The sequence below is a fragment of the Vidua macroura genome, chromosome Z, assembly GCF_024509145.1.
Source record: "Vidua macroura isolate BioBank_ID:100142 chromosome Z, ASM2450914v1, whole genome shotgun sequence".
Taxonomy (NCBI): domain Eukaryota; kingdom Metazoa; phylum Chordata; class Aves; order Passeriformes; family Viduidae; genus Vidua; species Vidua macroura.
In genome coordinates this window covers 58,228,527-58,253,393 of record NC_071611.1, presented here as the reverse complement: position 1 = coordinate 58,253,393, position 24,867 = coordinate 58,228,527, and the positions used below count along the sequence as shown (strand labels likewise).

The following is a 24,867-nucleotide window of genomic DNA, read 5'->3' as shown; positions in this document are numbered from 1 at the left end:
TGCTTTTACTCATTATTTCTCAGAATTGTTAGTAGCCTTTAGTTATTGTTCCTACTCATTGTTACCTTGCCTTACCTGCCTGGAAAAGGGTTCTGTTGTGTCACAAAAAGCTCTTCAGAGCTGCACAGACTTTATCAGACATGACATCACTCCTTTACAAAGCCTCCTGCTAGGTCTTGTCATTCATGCATGATGGATTGCAGATTGCTCATCAATCCGAGATGCCTGTGCTGACTGCTTGTGCCAAAGTGTCTCTTGCCTCTCTTCTCCTGACTTGGGAGGACTCAGCCTTAGCAATCCATTAAAACATGCAAGGCTAAGACAGATAAGCCTCAAGACAAAGCAGAAGTGAAAAGGGGCTCTTGAGATGAGTTGCAGAGACAGATGCAGTGTAGGAGGTGTGAAAGTGTAATTCAAGACAACAACCTTGTGCTGCTTCTCAGTTTTTTATAGGACCTGGAGCATGTCAATACATCCTCAAACAGTATCTCTGCTTTTCCTTGACCTCTGAGCATAGAAAAGCATTGCTGGCCAATGAAACCAGCTATGCCCTACAACTGTATAGCTTAGCTGTGTTTTGATGGGTTTGGCTTTATTGGTTACTGAATAATGATAACAGAATGTAAATTTTTGTCTGTGCTTTCTCCCCAAGGCTCTCTATTCCCATGATTTCTTGTCTGCAATGTCAAGATTGTGGTCTTACCCTCACTTGTCAACCCCAGATAAATTAACCACAGGATCACTGAACCTGAAGAGACCTTATGTCTTTCCTGGTATGTTCTAGGTTGACTGTATGATGCTTTTATCCCCAATCGTCTGTTCTGTTTATGCTAAATAATAAGTTTTGCACCTTTAAGACTTGTTCCAGGAGTGAAGGCAGGGAGAAGAAGCATGGAGTTTGTTTTCAGAAACTGCACTTGATGTAAATTAAGGGCCAGGAGACCAGCTCCTTTGAAAAGGCCTTTTTTAGGTGATCAGCTCTGGGTGGGGGCCCGAGGGGTCGCGCACACCGTCGCTGCTCCCTTCCAGCGACGCAGAGGAGGAGGACGCAGAGGAGGAGGTGGTCAGTTGTGCTTCACAGCAGAACTGGGGCTTCCGTCCTCGAGGGCGTACCTAGGAAAACGATTAGTGGCTCGTAGACTAGGGTCCTCATCACGGTCTGGCTACTTTCAGGTGGTGGTGACCTCCAGAACTCGATTGATGGCATGGGAGGACTCTTCCCACTAGGTCCAGTCACTTGGTTCCTCGAGTTTCCACGTTATTTTGGTGTTTTTAGGCCCTTTTGGTGGATTCTGTTCTGCTTCACCTCATTTGCATACTGCCGAGGTTGTTTCCGGCCGCCATTTTGGGAGCAGCGAAGGCAATGCCCGAGGGACTGAATGAGGGTAACGATAAGGGATTTAACAAGGGGTAACAGGGGGGTATTATGCAACCCTAGTGAACATGGGGGAGCATATAACAACCAGGGGGGGTATTACAACAAGGGTACAGTTAGAAGGGACATGGGGAGACATATAGAAGCAGCAAACAGGGGGTGTATTACAACCAGGGCACAACTGGAATGAACAGGGAGAGACATCCACAGTGGGAGACATGACAAGGGGGGGTACAATTGGAATGAACATGGGGGCACAACAAATATGCACTGAATTCATTCATAACAGCACTCACTCCACATTCCTGCTGCTGGACTGTGTTGTCTGTGGATGGACAGACAGTGAGACAGAGCTCTCCTTTGCTTTTAGTTAGTTTTAGCTAGCTGCGGCAAAGAAGTTCCCTGGACTGTGGCTTTTCCTTTTCTTTGGACCTGCTCAAACCTGTTCTGGACTGAACACCCAGAAGAGCACTGGCAGCTCGCACCTGTGGCCCAGAGGGCCGGGCCTGGGCCGCAGCATTTCCAGCGGCAGAGGGACTGATCAGAGACTGAGTGAGCCGAGCTGCAGCCTGGGCAGGGGGGGATTTTTCTGAGTTTGTCTCTCTTTTAAAGTGGCAGGAAGTTTCATTGTTTAATATTGTTCAGGTTTTATTGTTTAATAAACAGTTTTTTCCACTTTTCTCCAAGGAGGTATTTTTTCCCAAACCGGTTGGGGGGAAGGGCCAATTGAATCTGCCTTCTAGAGGAACCCCTCTGGGGATTCTCTCCCAAATTTGCCCTGAACCAGGACACTGGTATTACAGTTGAATGAACCTGATGAGGTTCATCAGGCATTTTAGTGGACCAATTTTCAGGTGTTTTCTGAATCTTCATCTGCCCTGTGCTGTCCATTGTAAGGAACAACAATTTAATATATAGAGAGCCAAAGGACAGGCCTTTTTGGATGCTTCTAGGCAGTATATACTGTATGATCTTTCTGAGAAGTTTGGGCATGCAGCCAGTTTATTTAAAGGCAACAAAACAAAGACTAGGGTAAAGGTTTCTCTGTTAAACAGCCTAACATGAAAATTCTAAAGTGATAAAAGGCTAAAATGAATAGGTGTGGGAGCAAGTGTCTCCAAACACATGGTAAAGTCAGCATTGTGCCTCTGCCAACTACTCTGTTTTTCTCACCATGTGCTGGCAAGGAGTCTGTGGCTCTTTCAGTATATCCTGTCTCTCGATCAAAAACAAAAGCTTGTTATGGCTTGGATATTGTGCAGAAGCCTTCCCAACCATTGCATAAATCCTTTGCATTTTTTTCACATGCAGATGGTTTATATTTTCCATTCTCTCTTATATCTGCATTGGATAAAGTTTTTTTTCTCTTACAGTGACTTCAATTGAAAAATAGGCACCCATCCATTTTACCCTTATACTATGTTTCTTTGTTTGAGAAAGAGTCTGAGGAGAACTCTTCTAAGTTTAGTACCTTTGCCTTAGAAATCTTAGGACTTTGTAAACCTCTTTGACATGAAGTACTCATTGGAAGCTCTGTAAGAGTTAGGAATCAATAATTCATATGGGATTCCATCTGCACTTTCTAGTCAAAAACCTTAGAAGTGGAGGATAGTTTGATAGTTTTTTTTTTTTTTTCTGGGCTCAGAAGAAATGGTAATATGGATGTGTTTCAGAAAAAGATGATTTAGTACCCTTCCAATTTGCTTCTCCAAAAATACGTTCTTTGTTATCATAGTATAACAAGATGAGTGCTTTCTTCAGCCAGTGCTGCCAAGAAGAGGGTGTAGCCTCCATGCAAGTCATTAGTTCATTAATTCAGCAGTCTAAACACAAAGTTTAGAAGGCAAAGTCATATCACTTGTAGTAATTTGGCTTTATTCCAGTATTCATGATAAAAAACAGTTTTGTTATGCTAACCCAGAGTTTTGTCTGGCTTGCTAGCCTTTGAAGATCTAGATTTTAACTGGGAAGAATACCATGCTAGATTGTCACTCAGAAAATGATACTGCACAGGAATTGACAATCCTTATACAGAATTTAGAGAAGAAAATAATTCATTAAATATGAATGGAAAGGGGGCAATTATCACTTCATCATTGCTTCTCTTTTTCCACTCTCTGAATTTCTTCTTCAAGGGGATGGGGGAAGGATTTCTTTCCTTTGCTCTCACAGATCCTAACATTGGCTCAACGCAGGAGGGTGAACAGCTGCATGAAGGCAGGATTAAATAAAGGACTGAAGGAAGACAGGAAGTTTTAAAATCAGTGCTGTCACTAGAGATGTGTAAGATGAAATTTCACCTTCCACAGAGCTGAAGATTGGCTGACGTACCAGAAGTCTCACAGAGACATTCAGTATATGTGTATATATCACGTGCCCAGAAAACACACAACTGGCTGCAGCAAAAAATCCAACTGGTGAAAAGTTCCAGCATTTCCACATATTTTTCTTTTCACTTTAGTTGAAGGTTCTTTGCTGAATTCTAAATACTTCACTCTGAATTTAGATTTTTTTGGGCCTTTTTTTAATAGTATATGTATTTTAAGTTATCATTTTCCTGTATGTCTGTTAATAATGTTTTTTATTAGAAGTACTATAGATATTTTAGTAATAAATATATTAAACATTTTTCAGTAAATTAATTACAGAGGGTAGGAAGTTGTAGTCATTATTTAATTGTTCAATGTTTCATAACTGATATTAAAAATGATGATATGACTATATAAAATTAAGACATGAACAATTTAAAAAAACATTTCAAAATTAAATCATCTTGGAAATTATACAGTCTGATACGTTTGTGGTGTTTTGCTTCACATTAACTCAAAAGTATCACTTTAATATTTCTCACCAAAAATATTTCTCACCAAAATTTCTCACCAAATTGGTTATTGCTCAAGATACACACATATTCTACCTCTGCCATCTAGCAAGATTTCCCTGGGTAGGTGTGCTAGCTAACAGCTATGAACTTTTCTGTCTGCAGTGGTCAAGAATAAAGCTAAGGATACAGCCTTGAGCACGCCACCTCAGTTGTGAGAGGCTTTTGAAGAGTAAGTAAAGAAACAATAGAATAAAAAAAAAGTCAAAGGAGAATAAAAAACCATGAAAATGTTTTAAAGGAGAGTAGAAAAGGTTAAAGGAGAATAAAAAAAAGCATGCTGGATGCAAACTCCTAGTATTACTTTACTACTTAGAGTCTCTCTTACTGGTTATTTGGTGCTTACCTGTTTTTCTGGACCTCAGCAAGCTGTGCATTTGATTTTATTCATTTCACCAGATGGCTCCAGTGAATTGTATGGTCAAGATCTGATTCCCAGGGCTATTAGAGGGCCTTGTCCTTTCTGTATGGTAAGATGCTTACATAGCTCTACCCATTTCCTGATACTGCATTCATTTTGTTGTGGTAATCAATTTTACACAGAAGAGGTTAGGTACTTTTGAAAACACCCAAAAAAACTTTCTATATTAACCAGAGAGAAGTATGTTTACACAAAGCATTCAGTGTAAAAGTTGTAACATTTGACCTCTAATAATTTCTCTTTTGGTTTTGAGGCAACAGTCTTTCTACAAACATTTAAACATGTAATGCAAATAAGGGATTGATCATTCAGGATTTCCTCTCTCTTTTTTTCCCACTCCTCCTGTTGGAACTCTGTTGTTCCAGTTCTCTGATTATTTGGACCATTCCTGGAATTCTTGCTTTTAATTTAAAAATTCCAGAAATGTTGTTGTGCAGCTTGTCTGCATCTTTTTTTCGTAATTGCAAATAAAATCACTTTGCTGGCAGAATTTACAATATAGAATAAGAGAATCTCTAACTGTCCTAACCAGCTGTCCTAACCAGCTGTGTATGTTTACGTTCAGTGTTTCTCATTTGAATAAAAAAGCATGTGCATAAGTTGTGGCATTTTGTGAAGGTATCCTGAGATCTATTTCAGTGTCAGACAGCAGAAGAGTAATAATGTGCATATACATTATTGCACATAATGTGTATGCAGCATGATGCATATACATCAGCATGTATGCCAAACTTTTAAAAAGGGGTTATCAGAAATTTATGCTCTTTTAATTGGCAATATATATGACATTCCTCAATTAGAGATACATGGACACCTTCCTTTTACCTGTAACATTCATACTTTTACATGCCTTCATCCTACACTTCTTTCCAGTTCCAAATCTGTCACTCAGTTCCCACTACATGGCCTCTTTCCCCTTTGCTAATTTCAGGAAAGCTTCTTTTTTGGCATAACAGTCATGGCAGTGGCAAGTGTTGGGGTGGCAACCCCCCCCACTGGCCATGACCAGTGCCCAGATTTCTGCATGTGAGGCATTCATGCCTGGCAGGTTAGATGGTAAATGATGCAATAGGCTCATTTTGGTGTCTGTGACCCATTTTCTTCAAACTGCTGGTGAATATCATTATTTCATAACTGCTAGATAGATATGTGGATGATAAAAATTGTGAGTTCCTCACAATTTATATATTGTGTACAATATATATCCAGTGTAGTACTGGATATATAAGCAACACTCTAATGAGAGTTCAGGCAAGGAAAACTGATGGCTGCAGAAGTGGAGGATGTCTCTCCTAGGAGAACTTTTAGCTTGGCCCTGTCTTCCCTGTGCAGTGGTTCATTGTCACATTGAGCTGTGAGCTGCTGGGGTAGTGGGGAACCTTCCTGAATGGACCCTCTATGATGGTACTAAGGGATACAGCATGGCAACAGAGATATCAATAAACACAGCTGTTAGGCAAAAGTTACCTTGTTTGCAGTTTTACGAGGACAGTCATGATGTTAAAATGAAGTTACCATTCCCCACAGCAAAGTCTTTAGCTCTTGCCTAGTATGATCACATCACTTTGTTTTAGGATTGACACAATGAATTTGGGAAGAGTACTGAGATAATTCTTGGGATACACTCCAAACTCCATTATTTCTGCTACATATCCACAGCAAGGAGTCATTAAGATATTTGAAGCAATCCCTGGCTGCCATTTTATGATACAATAAAATATGTTTATGCAACTGAAGTGTCTATTATGTGAGAGAAGGAAAATAATGATTAAGTAGTGTAAAAATAGTGGCATACTGCCAGGGCTTTGACTCCCTTGCACTTTTTATTAATACAACCATATTAACTAAACCTTGAAAACATTTTCAGTTTGAGAAGTAAAACCCACAAAAAGTGACTATATGCAGTAGTTCTGGTTTTGAGATGGAGTCCTGAATAGCTGTATTTGTTTCAAAAAGTTTGTCTGGGATATTCCCCCTGGCATTCTTTTGAAAAACTACTTCTTGTTAGAGAAGATTCTCTAGGAATGGGATTAACGCCGTAATAAACAGAATGTGATCAGAGGGAAGTAAATAAATTGAGAATTGAGTAGGTCATTACCGTAACTGTAACTTGATGTGCATTTACCATTCAAGCAGAATTATTTAAGGGAAAGTTCATTACCAAGGGAAAAAAAAACATGTATCAGGAGAAGCAGCTACTGAAGAGATAATGGGAGGGGTAGTGCGCTTTCTTTGGAAGGTGTATTGTCCACTGTGTTCTATATTGCTTTTTACACTTGACAACATCTTCCTGGCCCAGAGAAGTAGTGGTTAAATACTCTACACCCATATAACACCAAATTAATTGCATTGCTGTCTATAAAATTTCTGGACAAGTCAGCACCACTCCCTATTTTATGACAGCATTGGCCAGGGATTATGATCCAGAGACTTGCAGAAAGATGGTGAGATGAGATCTGCATTTGCCCTTTGTGCTTCCTAAGACTAAATGCAGGCAAGATGATTGTGTTCAACACTTGAGATTTCCATGTATTTTGAAATTAAATTGGACAGATTGTTGTAAAGGTTTGGATTCTAATGTACTCCTGTTTGTATCCAGCTATGAGAAACTGCTCACAAATGTCTCTTTGTTCAATACAGGTGACGTATCTCAGCCTTCACCTGCACAATACTTACAGGAAATCTTTGCTGAATATGTTTTAATGTAATCTATGTGATATAGGAGTATCCCAATTACATGTTGTGTGTCATCTTTACTTTGAAATATATTCTCTCTGGTCTGACCAAGGTGAAGAACGGGCAAAAGGGGAATCAGCAAAACGTGTGTAATGTTACTCTGCACAGTGGTTTCCAAAAATTTGCTAAAGTAGAAGGCCAGTGATGGTGTCATTTTTTGACAGCCCTGGAATTGTTTTCTTGCCTTTCACAATTCATGCCAAAATCATTCTGTGTTTTAATACTTTAACTTTCCTAGCTGCTCTTCTGCATTTTGGAATGTCTTGATTTATGGAACAATACCCTACCAAGGCTCAGGGTAGTTATAAACTCGCTTGAGATGAGTAGTTGATGCTGATGTGTACTCTCTATGGTGAGCTTCATCTTTGTCTATCAACCACAGCAGGAAAAACCTTTCCTGTGAAGTATCTGTTTATAACCTCTAAGGTGCTAACAGCCTAAGCAGAATATGGAAGTAGTCAACTAAAGGGGAAAGAGAACACTTTGTTCTGTTACAGAAAGGAACACTTCAGGGTTCACATTTTATTGGCACATACATTATTTTGTGCACATGGTGAGGGAAGAAGTCATGCAACAAGGGACCAAGGGAATATTAAATGAGTCAACATATTGAGGAGGTGCTTGAAAAGGATAATCAAAACCAGGAGGGTTTGTTACTTCAGAAGAGAAAACACTACAAAGAATAGACTGTTCATCCTGGACATCACTTGAAATGTGCATGAAATGGGTGTAGGTTTGGTAATAAAAACTCAGCTTGCCTGACAATCTTCCAATAGCTTCCATGAGTTCCCAGAACAAAAGTTATTTAAAACTTCCCATTTGTAAATGAGCACATGATAATCCTGGTATAGTTATGTTGGACATCTGCTTAGGCTTTGAGGTTTATCTCTCCTGGAGTGTCAGCTTTGGGGGACATGGATCTTGTGGGGTTCAGTTTTAAATTCTGGTTAAAATTGCAGCTGGGATCATACATCCCCCACTCTGTCCAGAAGTGACCCCAGGGGAAAAAATTTAAGACCCATTCATTATGCAAGAGACAGGAACTGAAAATGTGTGCATGTCCTATGATCTGTGAGGTGTGCAGTGGTCCCTCCAGAACAGGGGGACTGATGTGAGGACAAGGGTGGTGCACTATGGCTGTGAGTGACATTTAGTGATATGCTGGCATTTAAGATGACTCTGAGTCAGTATGATACCAAGGCAGTATAGGAATTACAGTGATCCAAAGAGTTCCTTCAATATGTGAATGAAACCCATTAGGGACCACTGTGAGGTAGGAGTCTTAAGGACTGAAGTTCACCAAAAAGACATCAAAAGTATTTCTGTCCAAGTTACTGAGTGTATTATAAATTTGCCAGAAGTCACTAGCTAAGACTTTAATAAATAATTCTGGCATATGAGGCCCAGTCACCACAGCAGATCATTCCAAAGGCTTGCCAGGCAATGGGAAGGGAAGAATCCTGGGATCCCTCTTCTTTTGAGTGGCTAGCAGTACAAAACCATGCTCTTTTGCAATGTCAGCATTCAGCTTCTAATGGCCTGAAACTTTGAATACTTTGCCAGGATATCCTTGCTTTTTCCATGGTATTTGTTTTGGTTTATCTGTATGCTAGGCTCCCCTCTTCCCTTACCTCACAACTAGATTTGCTAATTTCTGAAGAATGAAGAATGTGGCTAGCAGCCCATTTTTGTACTTTATCAATGTCATTCTTTCTGTTTCCAGAACAAACTAATAGCATATGTTGCATGCACCCAAACTTTCTCAGGTTTTACTGTTTTAATTTTCAGTAATTTCTCAGTTATGAGTTGGGATTCTTGGCATGGAGACTGTGTTTCTGTCACCCCTGTACCAGACATGAAGAGTGGGATGTTCGTTTTTGTGACACATCCCTCTGTCCCTCTGTCCAAGACTGAGCACCAAGATGTTTCCTATTACCATCCGAGTAGCAGTTGCATCTGGACAGTTTTCCTTATCTCCTGTTAATGGGCCCATCAATGTCTTGCCACATGACTCAGAGATAACACTCTCCAGGAGCCAGTTCTGTTTAACAGGTGATTAAGGACACACCTTGTGACTCAAAATAACATCAGCCCCTTGTGAGATGCTCCGCCCAGGAAAAGAAGCTAGGCATTCCCACCTGGATAAATCCAGGGATTTCTAGACAGAAAAGCAGCCTTTCCACAGGTTTCCGAGAAGACACAGCAACCACATCTGCCACTCCAATTTAGACTGTTACCAGCACGCTGGCCAGGTTGTATTCTGACTTTGTCAGTGGTCTTCCTTTTGTATCATTGCGTGTATTTTTGTCTTTTTTTTTTTTTCTTTTCCCAATAAATTGTATTTCTGACTTAGAGTCTCTCACTAGTTTTGCTTTCAAACCAGAACACCCTCATAGAGAGTTGATAATTTCATAGTTTAGATTGATCATAATGGGAAAAGTTCCTAATTTTGACTTTATAATAAAATTAGCATTCTGCAGTTTGGCTTCAGTGATTCAGAAATTATCCCCTGAATGAACTAGTGGTGTAGCCTGCTGCCTTCTAGGCCCTGTGCCTTCCTCCCATTTTGCCTCATCTTGCCATTAGCTCAGAATCTTCTTCTCACTGATCTTCATGTCACTACTGCCATCTTCCTCAGAAGTGCATCCTGACTGTGCTCTCCTAAGACTTTTCCCATATCATCTCAAAAAACACCACAGTACACTTAGGAGTTGGCGACATGGGTCAGCCTGCAGTTCCACACAACTCTACCAAAAGAAAAATCAGAAATGCTTCTCAACTCTTATTTTTACTGAGCTGTTCTCAAAGGCATCTACTGTATCATTAGTCCTGAACGAAAATCCTGCTTTTGTAGCTCTAGCTTTTCCAACCCAGATAAATGCACAGAAGTGTTGTATTGGGTTTCTTCTTTGTTTGATTTTTGGGGTTTTGTTTTGGGTTGTTTCATTGGTTTATTTGTTTGTTTGTTTAATATAAAAAGATATCCAAAGGCTCACCTACATCCTTTATTATATTGTGGTCGTTTTGGCATCAAAGACAGGGTCTAGTAACTAGCAGCATTATTATTTTATACACATTAATTTTAAGTGAAAAATTGATTCCTGTCCTCTTGTGAGTAGGGATGTCCTATTTCTGTATCTTATGTCACAGTCTTTGTAGAAAGCTGATTTGTACAAGAGCTCAGAGTATATTGCCTCCTTAGGTCCATCCATGCAAAAGATTTATGAATTATATCTTGTAATTTATTTATTTTGAGCCTCTTCCATGGTACATGTTTTCTTGAGACAGGTCATATGTCACCAAATGTAGACACTTGCCAAAAACATTGGAACTCTTTGCCTCCCAATCACACAGGCTTTAGGAAGATTTTTTGGTTTTTAATTGTCTCATTGGATCAGAGCATTTGGAGATCAGATGAGATCAGCTTTAGGGTTTATCAGAGTACACCTAGCAAGTAGAAATGAAGAACTGCAATGGGATTGCAAGCTGCACCACGACAAGAATTCTAAACAGGTACTGTGCTCTGAGATGCCAGAAGAACATACTAAGGGGTTAAACTGGAGACCTGCTTTATTCCGTTTATAAATCAGGCTCAAACCTTAGTACATTTCCGCCAAAGGCCTGCCAGAAAGAGGCCCTGGAAAACAGGCTGTCTAGGGAATGTAGGGATATACAGAGCTCTGGCCAATTTGATCACAAGTTGACACTTAGCCACATTCTGCAGTAAATCACAGTGGACCAATAAAGAAGAGAGTGTTTTGTGAACTTGTTTCAAGAAATCTATCTTTCAATATATGATACCTGGAATCTGGGGATAAAGATGATGCATAAGCTTTATATCTATTGGAGTCTTGGGTATTTAAGTCTCTGTCAGCATGGGAATTCCCACTGATAATCTTCAGGTCTGACTGGTTTAGTGAAGATTTTAATGGAAGACTTTAATTCTAATGAAGATTTCAATGGGAAAAAAAAGTGTGGGGGAATAACTGTACTAATTTCTGAATAATTTTTAAAAATCTGACACATCTCAAAATGTGTCAAACAGTTTATAATCTTAGAGGACAGATTTAAAACAGTACTTAGGAATGTGAACTGTATATACTTTATTTGTTTTTTTGATGATGATGAGCCAGTGGAGCTTGCTGTAGATATGCAATAATAGGGCTCTGTTCAAAGCTAACTCCCAGTACAGAAAAATAGAGCATTTTCTTAGGAAAATGGGCTAAGAAAGCTTAAATTGACATTTATAGGTGCTGTGACCCTAAAGTAGTAAAGCAGTCAGTACAGAGGACCCCGTGCCCAAAGCATGTGCATTTCAAGGGAGTTAACTTTGGTTTAGCTGTGATGCCCTCTCTCTTCTGTGTCCTGGCCCGAATGCCCATCAGTGGCTGGAATACACAATGTGGCCCAGGAGAGAGGCTTCACAAGTCCTGACAAAGACTGAGCATGGCCCACTGTTCTGGACAACTGAACTGGCTGTCACCAGCTTAGTGCAGATGAAGAGGTTATTTCCAGCAGGAACAGCTTTGTCTTCTGTTACCCTCCTGTCCTAACAGGAAAGCAAGCTGGATGCACTAAGGTTCTTCTTATTTCCCTTTCAGCTCCCTCTGCAGCTCTAGGGCTGAGGTTAGCTTTGTGAAGCATTTCCTGTACTTGGCTGTTGCAATCTTAGGCTTGCATACCATCCAAGAGGCCTCCTTGCAACAAAAGCAGATGAAATAAGAGGAGACATATGGGTCCTTGATCCAAATCCGTTGGTCCAACTCCATGGATGAGAAAAAGTTTACAGTATCCCTATACGTCAATTTTTCAAAGTTTTACTTCATATTCCTTCTAGAGAACTGATAAATTTCAGTATGACAAGTGCTCAGGGGACAAGTACTACATTCCTGGTTAATTTCAGTGAAGCTCCCAGAAAGATAATGGGCATCTAAAAGCTTGTAAAACATATAATAAAAAGAGCCAACAATTTAAAAAATGACACCATTCATTATATTAAGCAATATGAATCTACTAACCACTTCCTTGCAGTCTGAGAGGATGCAAGCCTTAAAATGTTGGCATATTTGGAGAAAAGCTGACACCTTTACAAGTTGTTTTTAAGTGCAGTAATAATCAGAAAATATTAAACTTCACAAGAGAAGAGGTTAAATGGTGTCTGGAACAAAGTTTCACGGATACACTCATCCTTTTTTCATTAAATCTGAAACAATTTTTTCTTTCAAAACTTCATTCCAGAGTGCATTGTTCCAATGGGGTTTTTTCTTGCTATGGAGACTGATGAAAATGTGATGTTTCTTTGCCATACAGCCTCAGTTGTAAGACTTAGTTATCAGTCCTATCGACTGCCTGCCAAAACTTCAAAGCCAACTGATAGTATCACCAACTATAAAAAAAAAAAAAAAAAAACAAAAAACAAGCAACAACAACAAAAAAAAAACCCACAAAAAAACCCCAAAAAACCAAACCAAACCAAAAAATACTACTTACAAAAATGCAGCTTCCTTAATTGTCATCCTCTGCTCAGATTCTGGTTAGTGGTTTTCATGTCAGCTGTGTATATTTCTGTGTAGCTTTCCACACTGTTCTGTGGATCTCTTCATGTTTCCTAGAAATGCTTTCCTGATGCTCCCTGTGGAGGAGTTGCTTTTCCCATGTATCCTACCTTCAAACAGGGCTGCAGGTTTTACTGGCTTCTTTGAATACCCTCAGTTCTTTGGAGCGAGTCTTCAGCACTGTACTCTGCTCATGGATTCATCATTATTCTATTTTACCGACACCATTTAGAGACTACTCTGTTGTCCTCCACAAGCAGAAATACCTAAAGAAATAGCTTTGTTTTGCTCCAGTGGCTGTTCTTTCTCCAGTGGTGAGAGCTGTTGCTCCTACCCAGCTTTTGCTCTTCAGATCCAAACCATCCCAGTAGTACACAGATATACAGAGGCAGTCAGCAAGGCCCTGATAGATAGCTCACAACTTGTTCATCAAATGAGAACAGAATTTACAAATTTTTGCATGGTTTCATCATCTGCTAGACAGAGGATTATCAGTGGCCTGTCAGTCTGAAACACCAAGGAACATATTTTAATTACAGCATAGGTTAAAAAAACCCTCCAGTTATAGATCATGCATCATTACCAATAATGGTAGTATTTCAAGCATGCTTCCCTGCATACAACTTTTTAAATAGATGTATAACTTGTGGTGAAAGCACTTGATTTGCTCATATAGTGACCACTGCACAATGACACCTGACTGAAAACCATTAACCTGAATTTTCTATTCCATGCTATTTGATGACATTGCAATGCTTGGTCAAATGTGACCCTTTTAAATTTGAAATCTCCACTTTGCCTTTCTGTATTGCATTGCACTGGCCAAGTAAGACAGTCTTATCAACACAAATACAGATATATGTTCAGTTGATACTGTGACAACTTTTAAACTTTATGTCCACTCACAGTTCTGTACCAGGAGTGTACAAAATCTCTTGAGGGCAGAAACAGTGGAACAGAGTCTGGGTTTGGTTTCTACTTATTTGTTTGGGTTGCTTGTTTGTTTGCTTTGTAGGTTTTTTTTTTTTTTTTTTTTTTGTTTGTTTTTTTTCTTATTAAGGAAAGAAGCATCATTCTTTCAAGTCTAATTCTAGTTCTTTGGTGACAAATATCACGTGTGTTGAGTTTGATATTGAAGATACATACTCCATAAAGAATGACATAAAGTATTCATCCTGAGTTGATAGGAAAGCTGAGATCTGTTTAAATGTGTCCAGGCAGAAGGTAAGGTCCTCAGCTGCTCATGCTTTGTTCATCTGTATAAAACTTATTTGCAGCTAAGCTAACACCATTAGCTCACACTTCCTACTTCAGATGGCTGTGAAACATCCTGAAGAATCCACTTATTTGCACCTTCACAGCAATGGTAAAAGTTTGTAGCTTCAGCATATTCCATGGAATAGTTCCTGCCACAGATGATCTCAGGCATTACAACATTTTTGGCTCTGATACATTATTGTTAAAGAAGGACAATAAATGATGCAGAGAAAATTACACTTTGTGAAATGAGCAGACCGAGTTTTAAGAAAGCAGGGGGAGGGGGATTTCACTGTGCACATGATTCTTCATGCCTAGAAGTTCTGATCTTGTAAATACAGAAGAAATCAGGCACTTCCCCAAAATCTGAAGAAGAAACATGATCAGATCTATTAAAAACAAAGTTTCAGGAGTGCTGATCACCCTCGACTGAATGCTGGAATTGCCATATAAGCCATCACTCATCCCTCAAATTAGAATGAACAAACTGTTAAGAATCTGATTGAGGGGATCATCTTTCAGCATAAAAATTATTTCACACATTGCTTAAACATATGATTATCCTATTACAGACATGAACTGTAAACTTTGAAACACTGTTGTACGCAGCATGAGGAAAGCAATACCTGTATTGCTTGTATATATATATATATATATATATATATAAACCTGTATATATATATATATATATATACCTATAGGTATATATATATACCTATAGGACAACAGTAAAAAATATTTCTCTTAATTAATAACTAAATTAGCAGGAGATACAACCTTTAGAGTGAGGTCATTGAGGTGAATTTGCTTTAACTCTGGTGACCAAACAGACTGTAATACCTAATCCAATGCCTCAGTTTTTCAAACATAGATGTTTGGTGTTGTTTGGTGTTGAAGATGGCTCTTGTGCAGACTACAAGCCCCAGGAAATTATCTTGGGTTCAAGACAATGTGGGGGGTGTGTGTTGATTGAAAGTAAATTAAAAGGGGAACAAAAAGGAAAAAAAAAGGAGAGGGAAACCCTGCTTGTAATCCTATTTACAAAGGGTCCAAGGCAGTGGCATCCAAGATCCACTGTTCCTGGCTTCTGCTCCTTCTGTTAATGTATGGCTCATCATGATTTAAAAAAGGAGCTACAACTGAGGAAAAACACTGGGAAATTTTACAAGGTTTAATTTTTCAATCTTGCTGGCAATCTGGCCTCAACTGGCAAACCCTTTAAGTATGTGTTTAAATGCGAACATGGGATTGATACTACTGATTGTAATGGGGTTAACTATGTATGGACAGCACAGTGATGTTTATAGCCTCAACTGAACTGCAGGAAATGAGACTCTAAACTATTTATTAAAAACTCACTTTGGTCGCACTTTTATGTACCAAACATTTTTCAGACTTGATCACCTAGCATGTGGATTTCCCTTGAGAACAGATAATGCCCTAACCACAACACTTGCGCTCCTCAGTGACCCTGCCATTTTCTCAACTTTTCTCCTGCCACTGTGATAAAAGATGTAGAAGTATTTGTGTGGTTTTGGTTTTGGGGTTTTTTTGGTTGTTTTTTTTTTTTTGTTTTTTTTTTTTTTTTTTTTTTTTTGTTTGTTTGTTTGGTTTTTTTTGGGTTTTTTTTTTTTTTTTTTTTTTTTTTGCTTGTTTGGGGTTTTTTGTTGTTGTTGTTGTTGTTTTTTTGGGGTTTGTTTTTTCTTTTTTTGTTTGTTTGTGGTTTTTTGGTGGTTTTTTTTCCGGCCGGTACATGGGGAGCCCCCATCCCCGGCCCGACGGTCGCCTCGGGACCAGAGCTTTCTGCAGCCCCGAGCCGCCGCCCTGCGCTGAGACACGGCCGGGACCACCGCGGGGCTTTTCCGTCCATCCAGGCAGCGCCGTTATCCCTCATTCCCGGGGGTTCCTCGGCATCCAGCATCTCCGGCTCGCCCCCGCCGCTGGTACGGCCGCCTGCACGGACATAAGGAGCGGCTGCTCGGCTGCCCTCCGTGGCGTTTCCCCCGCAGGTTGTTGAGGAGGACGGGACGAGGGCAGACGGCAGCTTACCCGCCTAAGGCTGCCGCGCCCCGCCTGCCCGCACGGGGCCGGTGTCCCCGGGCCGCCCCCCGACCGGAGTAGCCCTTGGCGGAGAGGCTTCCCCTGGCCGGGGGGGAACCCGACTCCCCTGGCCCGGCTCGTCCCGCCCTCGGGCGCGTTCACTCCCCCGCCCCGTAAGTAGCGGCGGCCTCGGCCGTCGGTGAGCAGAGCCGCGGGGATGGGGACCCGCGGCGGGGGGCTCTACGTGGGGCGGAGGGCGGCGGCCGTGGGGGCCGCGCTGCTGCTGGCGCTGCTGGTCACGGTCCTGGCGCTCGGTGCTCTCTACGGGCGCTGCCGGCAGGAGGCGGCGACGTCGCCGCCCTTGCCCCGCGCCCCCGGCCCCGCCGCCCCTCCGCCACCCGCTCCTGCTGCCAGCTCCGTTCGACGCCTGCCCCGCCACCTCCTGCCGCTCCACTACGACCTGGAGCTGTGGCCGCGGGTGCGGCTGGGCCAGGCGGGGCCTTTCGCCTTCACCGGGCAGGTGAACATCACGGTGCGCTGCCTGCAGGACACGGACACGGCGGTACTGCACAGCGCCGGGCTGCGGAGCCGCGGGGCCACCGCCGTGCGCGGGCCCCGGTCCGAGCCGGGCGCCGCCGTGGAGGTGGCGGGGCTGCGGCAGGAGGAGGCGGGCGAAGTGGCGGTGCTGGAACTCCGCGGCCGGCTCCGCGCCGGGCACCGCTACGTGCTGCAGCTGGGCTTCCAGGGCCGGCTGGAGGAGGACCTCGACGGGCTCTTTTTCACTCGCTACACCGACCGGGGGCAGAGCAGGTAGGCGGCGGCGGCCGCTGCGGGAACCCTGAGCCCCTGCGCCGACGGCAGCGGGGGTGCTACGGCCGCGGGTCGGGGTCGCCCTTGCCGGGAGGCTGCGGGAGCTGGTACAGCGCCGGGCGGAGCCGCTCGCTGTCGGGCGCTGGAGAGGGGACTGGCTGCTCCGCACGGCGTGAGCACCTGCCAGGGAGCGCATCGCGGGCTCCAGAGGGAGCGTGCCGCAAGCTCCGGGCTGTGCCCAGGCCGGCCGCTCCGCGCTCCGGAGAGCATCGGCCAGGCTGCTCTGGCTCTCCATCGGCAGGTTACTTCACCTGCAGCACCGGCTGGACAACTTCTGGTCTCTCAGTGCCTTTGACTGCAGCGAGAGGGTCAGACAGTACCTGTGCCCAGTGCCTGGGAGACGGAACCCGTTTCAGAATCTTCATCCCGGCCCCACACATGTCCGTGTAACGCTGACAACCCCCCACCTCCTCAACCTGTGTCTGTAGGGAGCATGTCTTTATCAAGAACTCGGGATTCTGGCTGTGTATTTGGGCATGAGTGTGGCGACACTGACCACATGCAATTTCAGAAGCGTGGAGTAGGATGGTTGGCTGCTTTAACCAGCTGTTCGTTCCTTCCTTGTAGGTGCTATTGCACATGAAATTGTTCAGTTGTCACCAGACAATCCATGATTTGCATTGTGGGTACTATCAGGATGCTTTTCTTCTCTTTTGAACTGCAAAATCAGTGCTGGGACAGTGTGAGCTTATCAAGTAGTCAATCACCTAAAACATTTTCACTCTCAAAACAATTCTTTTTCTTTTTCTTTTTCTTTTTCTTTTTCTTTTTCTTTTTCTTTTTCTTTTTCTTTTTCTTTTTCTTTTTCTTTTTCTTTTTCTTTTTCTTTTTCTTTTTCTTTTTCTTTTTCTTTCTTTTCTGGACGTGAAACTTGCTAAAGAAAAGTGAAATTTAAGAGTAGAATCTAAGTACTTCCATTGGAAAACAAGTTTCTCAAAATAAGAGTTTGAAGAAGAAGCAGATGAATTGCTGGCTTTAAAGTTATCTCTTTTTTTAAAAAATCAAAGATGTTGTGATTTGCTGAGCAAACACCGAGTCAAAAGGAAACTGGCAGTTAAAATTCGAGTATTCTTGGCTCTTGTCTATGAGTCCACTAAAATAATTTCTATCTCAGCAGTTCATAGCCTTCTTGTTTGAGCAGGTAAAATGCAGTCACAAGATCCATTCAAGCTTCTGTAGAGGCTGCTCTCTAGTAGCAGTGACATGAAATCACAAAATGAAGTTAATAGTTTTTACTGACATGGGGGAGGACTGTGTGGCTCTTCTCAACAAGCTGGCTTTTTAGCTGCCAGCTCTTGTGTAAATCTTGATACCATTGTCTGCCACATCTGTAAAATGCAACTTATACAGGCCTTTTTTAAAAAATCTTTTTCTTTTTCTTTTTGAAGAAAAAGGTGATAATTTGGTAAGCCTTAGAGAAAAGTGCAATATAACAATAAGTATTTTAGGAAGCACATTCTGTTTTAATTTAATTGCTGGTTCTTCATTCACTGATTGTTGTTCACAGGATTATTCCTGCTAGCTAAGATAAGAAAAATCTAGAGTTTTTTTATTTACATAGCTTTATAAAAATCTAAACTAGAAAGGAACAACTACTTAATTACTTAATTCTGTGCCCGTGGGCTCTCTGATGTGGTATTAATTAAATTAAATCCTATCTGAATGATGCCTAAAGATTTTTGGGTTTTAAGTATTTTTTATATATTTGTAGCTTTTTGGACCATTTATATGTGGTTATATAGAGTATTGCAAGGGCTTTTCTCTTTTGATATCAGGCAACATAAGAAACACTGAAGTAGATGCTGATTTTTTTTTAATTCAGGCTGTATAAAATTCAGAGTATCTGAAAAAAAAAAGTTGTTATCAGCCTTGCTGGAACAGTAGAAAATAAGAAAAAAAGTTTTAAATCATGCAAATAATGTGTATAATTAAATTTCCAGTTGTTTAGAGGGTTTATGACAAAAGATCCTTCTCATTCTTAGCTCATCACAAAGCACTAATGAAATGTGAGATTGCAGTCTGGTTCCAAAGATGACAGTGGTATTTAGACAATGAAATAAATCAAAGAAAATCCACTGAGTGCAGATGTATTGTTTTTTTATTTGTTCCTGCACACATAACTGATATTATTGAATGATTTTTCTTTTTTTTTTTTTTTTTTTTTTGCTTTAAAAAAGGTTCCCTCTGAATCAAAGGTATGCAATAGTATCTTGTTATCTTTACTTCGCTAAGATTTAGGTCATCACTTTACCAGCTGTTTCCTAACCTGATGGGCTCCAAAAACACTGAAGGGGTTTTGCTTGGAGGAGATACGTTTTGAGTGATTTGTAAAGTCTGTCAAGGTGTTAATGACAGAAAAAGCTGGATTCTAACGGATTACATAGATGAGGAGTAATATAAAAACTTTCAGCGCCCTTCAGCTGTCAGTACAAAGCCAGTTACTGTTCTGCAAGGAAACTCCCACCTTCAGCAGACTGTCCTGTAATTTTTCTAAAGTGACTCGTACCAATCTTCAGCAGATCCTTGGGTCAGTTTCCTGCAAAGGCTTTCAGCACCTGACTGAAACCAGCAGCTGTAGTAGAAAATGTAACCTCTGTCTACGGTCATGCAGTCCTGTATTTCTGGCATGTGCTAGAAGCCTGAGTGGCTTTTGTGATTTCTGGTTGAGGAACGGCTGGGAATCTCTAATTTCAGAAGGGTCTGAGCAAGGCAAGCTTTGAGAAGTGAAGTCCCTGAAATATTTGTTCCATCTGAACTTTCTTTTTTATTGGTCATATTTCTTGGTCAGCTAACCCCACTGCTGTTGCTCTGGGTTGGAAAGCTATTCGGAGTGACAGCTATTTTCAGAAGTCTTAACCTCTGTGAAAAAAGAATAAACCAAGGCTCCAACTTCACTGAATATCCAACGCAGAAATTTTTTATTATCAGTTTGACCTTTGGTGACTGTATGTGTTTTTACCAATGCTGACAATTCCTACTACCCACCTGATCATGTCTTATACACAAAAGAAAACTGAAAAATAGGAGCACTTGTTATGGATAAAGGGTAGCCCATGTCTGCAGTGCTTGCAGGAGCAAAGTGAAAAGGGAAGAAGCTCACACTTCTCTAGCTTTAAATGTCTGAAGGGTTTCCTCTGGAAACAGAGAATCAGTATTCTGCATGTAGCTGTGGTAGTCCATATCAGGACCTGGTAGGCAGAAAGATACAGAAACCAGTTTTGCTCTTCTTTTCTAGCACTGCTGGCTCAAACATACACAATGCAGGGGTTTTGTTGTTCATTGTTCTGCACAGTGATCTTCTTGCACTGCCATGAATGAGCTCATGTGTGCTACTTCAGGGTTAGAGGATCCCATAGGCTTTACTATGAAGTGCAGGCTTTATGCATGTCACTGTTCGCATCAATATTTCAAAATCCTTTTGGAATTTTGCTTGGAAGCCACTCTGCACATGTCCTGTGTATAAAATACTTGACTGGATAGGGTTGAACAGGCATTCCAAAATGTAACTGAACACAGTATTTGCACTGATTTTTTATTAGTTGCTTCTGCACCAATTACTAGAATATAGTGCAGATCTGAGTCATTACCCACTATGTATGGGTGCTGTCCTGATGGCTCCTGGCTTGTTTGGGATACCTCAGTGCTAAGAATAAGCATTTCTAACCTTGTTGTGAATAAACTGCTGGGGAACACCTCAACTACAACAGAAAAATATTTGCCCTGTAGTAGTGAGGTCACAGAAGCAGGAGATCATGCTGTTCTTGTGTGCCCAGCTGCTGGTACTGCTTGGCTGACAGGTCTGGAGCTTTTAGCACCATTGCATATGTATTTTTTCTAATTCTTGGTGTGGATGCCCTCATGTGAACAGCTCAGATGTACAGCTTGTTGAGAGTTCTGCCACAATACATTGATTTATCTTTTGCTTCCAGCAAGTGTGTGTTGCAGAAGAGTCAGAGATAACTCCAACAGTAATTTCAGGTTTTAATATTTAACAATTAATAAGTATTAAGTAAGTACTTAGTATTAAGTAAGTATTTAGTAAGTGCGGATGGATTAGAAGTCAATGCTCTACACTTAAAGTTATGATGGGGTACAAAGATAATTGAGTAAGTTCCCTATAAAAATCTTGAACGTTGCATGCAGGTAAAAAATGTCACCAGCTCATCCATGTCTGGTGCCAGGTAAAGGGTCTTACAACTTCAAGGGTAACCTTGAGAGGTATACCTCCTTGAGGGGAGATCACTGCCCTGCAGCCAGGTACTGTGGAGGAAGAGCTCAGCAGACTGATAGCTGCAGATACTACGGTGTAAAGTGACTGCTTTGTAGTCAGTTTTTCTGCAATTAATGAAGTTCCTGCCATTTACCAGTCTAGTCCAGTCTCCAGTTTTAGTTTGTTGCTGAATTCTCACTGACAGCCTCACACAGCAGGATTAACCTTGATTGGACCTACTTGCTGAGAATCTGGGTGGAGCAAAGCTCACTTGGTTCACACAGGAGGATTTCATCTGTCACAGTGTGCCATGGAGATCTGCCTCAAATTAGGTATAGCTCCTTAGCATAAAGGAGCCTTTTGAATATTCTTCTGGGCTTGCCAGTGCACTGGGACAGCACTGGTGCTGTATTCACAAGAATACTTCCCAGTGGCATTTGTCAGAGTTGTGCAAGTGCATGCATATGCAGATAGTTAACAGTTATCACAATGTTTTATAAAAATGTGTGATTAATTAATAATAAAAGAGCATGCATTAGGGAGAAGAGCAGGTGTAAAGAGATACGGTCTGCTGTATGCAAAGCTTTATTTGACTCTGTTTTAGCAAACAAAATAGAAATGCTCAAATATTTAATCTAGAAAATGCTTGCAAGGAAAAAACCCAAATGCAATTAAAAGAGACTGCTTTTCTCTACAAACATCCAAACTGAACTGGCTGTTGGGTATGGGGATTTAGTCATGACTTTAAATAATAGCTGAATCTTTTCCAAATCTGCACATCTATGTGCTTCACTTGCTGCTTTTTCTGATTTGTTGTCTCTATGTGTTATATATGGATTTTGATCAGCTGTAGCATGCTGGATTAATCTTATTTGCATTTTTAATACAGAATGTTCATTGCCTCCCAAATGGAACCAACGTATGCCAGGAGAGTTTACCCATGCTTTGATGAACCTGCCATGAAGGCCACATTTAATATCAGGATTGTCCATGATCCAAGCTATGTGGCTCTTTCCAACATGCCTGCTATTGGTAGGTAAACAACAACTTGATGTATGTTTTTTTCTCCCCCTACATTACTTTTAAAAAGGGTGCAATTCATCTGAGAAGTTTATGTCATCCAGAAAAGTGTTCTGTTGTCCATTTGCTAGTATCTTCAAAAGGCACAGAAAATCTATGCCTACAAGCTTAAAAATTTGGGCACTGTTATTCATAATTAATGTCTCTGATGGTAACCATTCTGTTGAACAATTTTATCAGTTGTGGTGTGCTCTCCTCTGCCTGCTGGAGGCTGCACAGAGTTTGATTTCTAGTATTTACTGCTTCATTAGTGTGTCTGTCGTACTGTTTGATGTCATTTCCAAGCAAAATGGCGGCCCAAGAATGCAAAGCCTGTATTTGTGATATCAAGGGATTCCTTCAATTCTCAATAGATGTTAAGATATTTACAACAAACAAATTTTTTTTTTCCAGGCAGAGACATTCTAGCCTCCTGTCAGAATAGAAACAAGAGGACTATAAGGCTCTGGAGATGCTCCTTCTGTCCCTTGCTGGGATCTCAAGTGGGATGTCTGTGGAGTATAAGATTCCAAACAAATTTTCTAAATTAGTATTCCTAGAGAAATCCTTTTGGTCTCTTACCTCCTTCTTAAAAACTCCTTTTTTGTTTGCAGTTCAATGCCATGAATCTTTATTTTTCAACTAAATAATTTTCAGCCATAAAATTAAGTTTTATGACATTTGCATAGAAACTAAGTCACTTAGGAATTATAATAGGTAGGATTGCTGTGAGAATCGCTGGAAGCATTTTCTACCCCAAAGAATCTTGCCTATGTCCTTCTTACTTAGAGGGAAGGTAACTAATGAAGTATTTAATAATTCTTAGGCAGACCTGACCAATATTTTGGTCATAACAGGTTGTATGTTTTAGATAGGTAGCATGGGATAAATTGTCCTCAGCTTGCCCACAACTTAAAATTGATGGAGTTTGATATCCTTCCAAGACTTCAGACAGGAAGCCCAGGAGTGAATTTTTGCTCCTTGCATGGAAGGTCACAGCTCTGGTACATGTCAGTAGCAACAAGTCTGGCTGCTTTCCTTCTCCCAGGAACATATGAGTTTGTGTAGGAATACACCATATTGAAGAAGGGGGTAAAAAATAAATATGCAGAAACCTCAAAAATCCTTGTTTATTTTGGAAGAACTTTTGGTCTGAGTATTTCTTTGGTCTGAGTATTTCTTTGCCTTTTTCCCTAGATGCATCTGAAGTGAAGGATGAAAATGGAACCCTGTGGACAGTTACCACATTTAACACTTCACTGAAAATGTCAACTTACTTGACTGCTTTTGTGATTTGTGATTTCGATTATGTCACCAGAACTGAGCGGGGAAATGAGGTAGATATGAGGCTGCCTAACACATGATAGGAATTTACAACAGAAGCTGGCCCTCTGGTGCATTGTGTGGTTTGAAGACATCACAGACATTAACTGTGTAACATTTCCAAACTATGTGCTTATGTTGCAAAACTGCTAACATTTGTTCCATAGATATTTCTGCAGAAAGCTTTCCTTTGGGACTATTAGGTTATTGTCTTGTCCTGTTCGTTTTGTACAACTGCACAAGTAGGTATGGCCTATGAATGTTAAAATCTAGGAGCAGCTACTCTGCAGAAAGTACTGGTTATAATTCACGATCTTCTTACTTTCTTAGGTGTTTTAGTTGGAAAACATACCCACTTCCACTGCTGTCCACTGATGTTCAGTGCCTTGTTCCTTAAGGTCCTTTGAGGAGCCACATGGTGATATCAGTAGGAATAACACTGTGCTCCAAACATTTTGTATACTAGTATATTAACCTTATATTCCACAGTATGCACACTTTTTAGCCTCCAAAAGTGACTGTTTTGGGTTTGAAGTTTTTTCATCTGTAAGTATTCAGTTTTGCTCTTAGAATAAAATGGCCAAGGCTTGTTGAGAGGAGCTGTAAAAAACTGTACTGCATGGCAGCAGTTGTTTCACTTTCTTTCTTTCATTCAAAGTCAACAGGGAAAAGATGTACCAAGTTTTTCCAAAATAAATAGTAAGTTCAAGCATAAAGCTATTAAAGATAGAATTTACTTTATCTCCTTATTAAATGAGAGCACTTCATGTTTAGCTCACTCTCATCCTACTGGGGAAAGGTGGGACAATGTAAGTGGACAGTGCAGAGATTGTCTAAGAAACACTAAAAAAGAAGTCTTTTTTAAAGGGAAGACTGGATTTGGTATGTGAGATCTGCCATCTCCTGTGCTGAACTTGGTGAATACTTACAGCTATGGCTGTGGTGGCTTTTTCTTTGGCCTGAGTTCTTAGACTGAGGAGTCAGCAGAGCAGAGTATTCAAATGAGCTGTTTTTCAAAGGGAAAAGGCACCACCTGTGTTCTGTGAGTTGGAGTGGAGAGGGTATTTCACCCCTTGGTTTTGGACGGAGATGCTCAGTTTATACCTCCACAGTATTTGTGTGAGTATGTTTATTGTGTCT

At 41.0% G+C, this 24,867-nt stretch overlaps 1 protein-coding gene across 1 annotated transcript in view; it reads left to right on the top strand.

The window, feature by feature from the left end:
* The first annotated feature begins 16,482 nt into the window (after positions 1-16,482).
* Positions 16,483-24,867, top strand: part of LVRN (laeverin) — a 35,247-nt gene continuing 26,862 nt past the window's right edge. The window contains exons 1-3 of the mRNA XM_054003760.1: positions 16,483-17,075; positions 22,235-22,377; positions 23,602-23,741. Of these exons, the coding sequence (XP_053859735.1) occupies positions 16,483-17,075; positions 22,235-22,377; positions 23,602-23,741 (876 nt within the window). The remainder of the gene's footprint in view (positions 17,076-22,234; positions 22,378-23,601; positions 23,742-24,867) is intronic.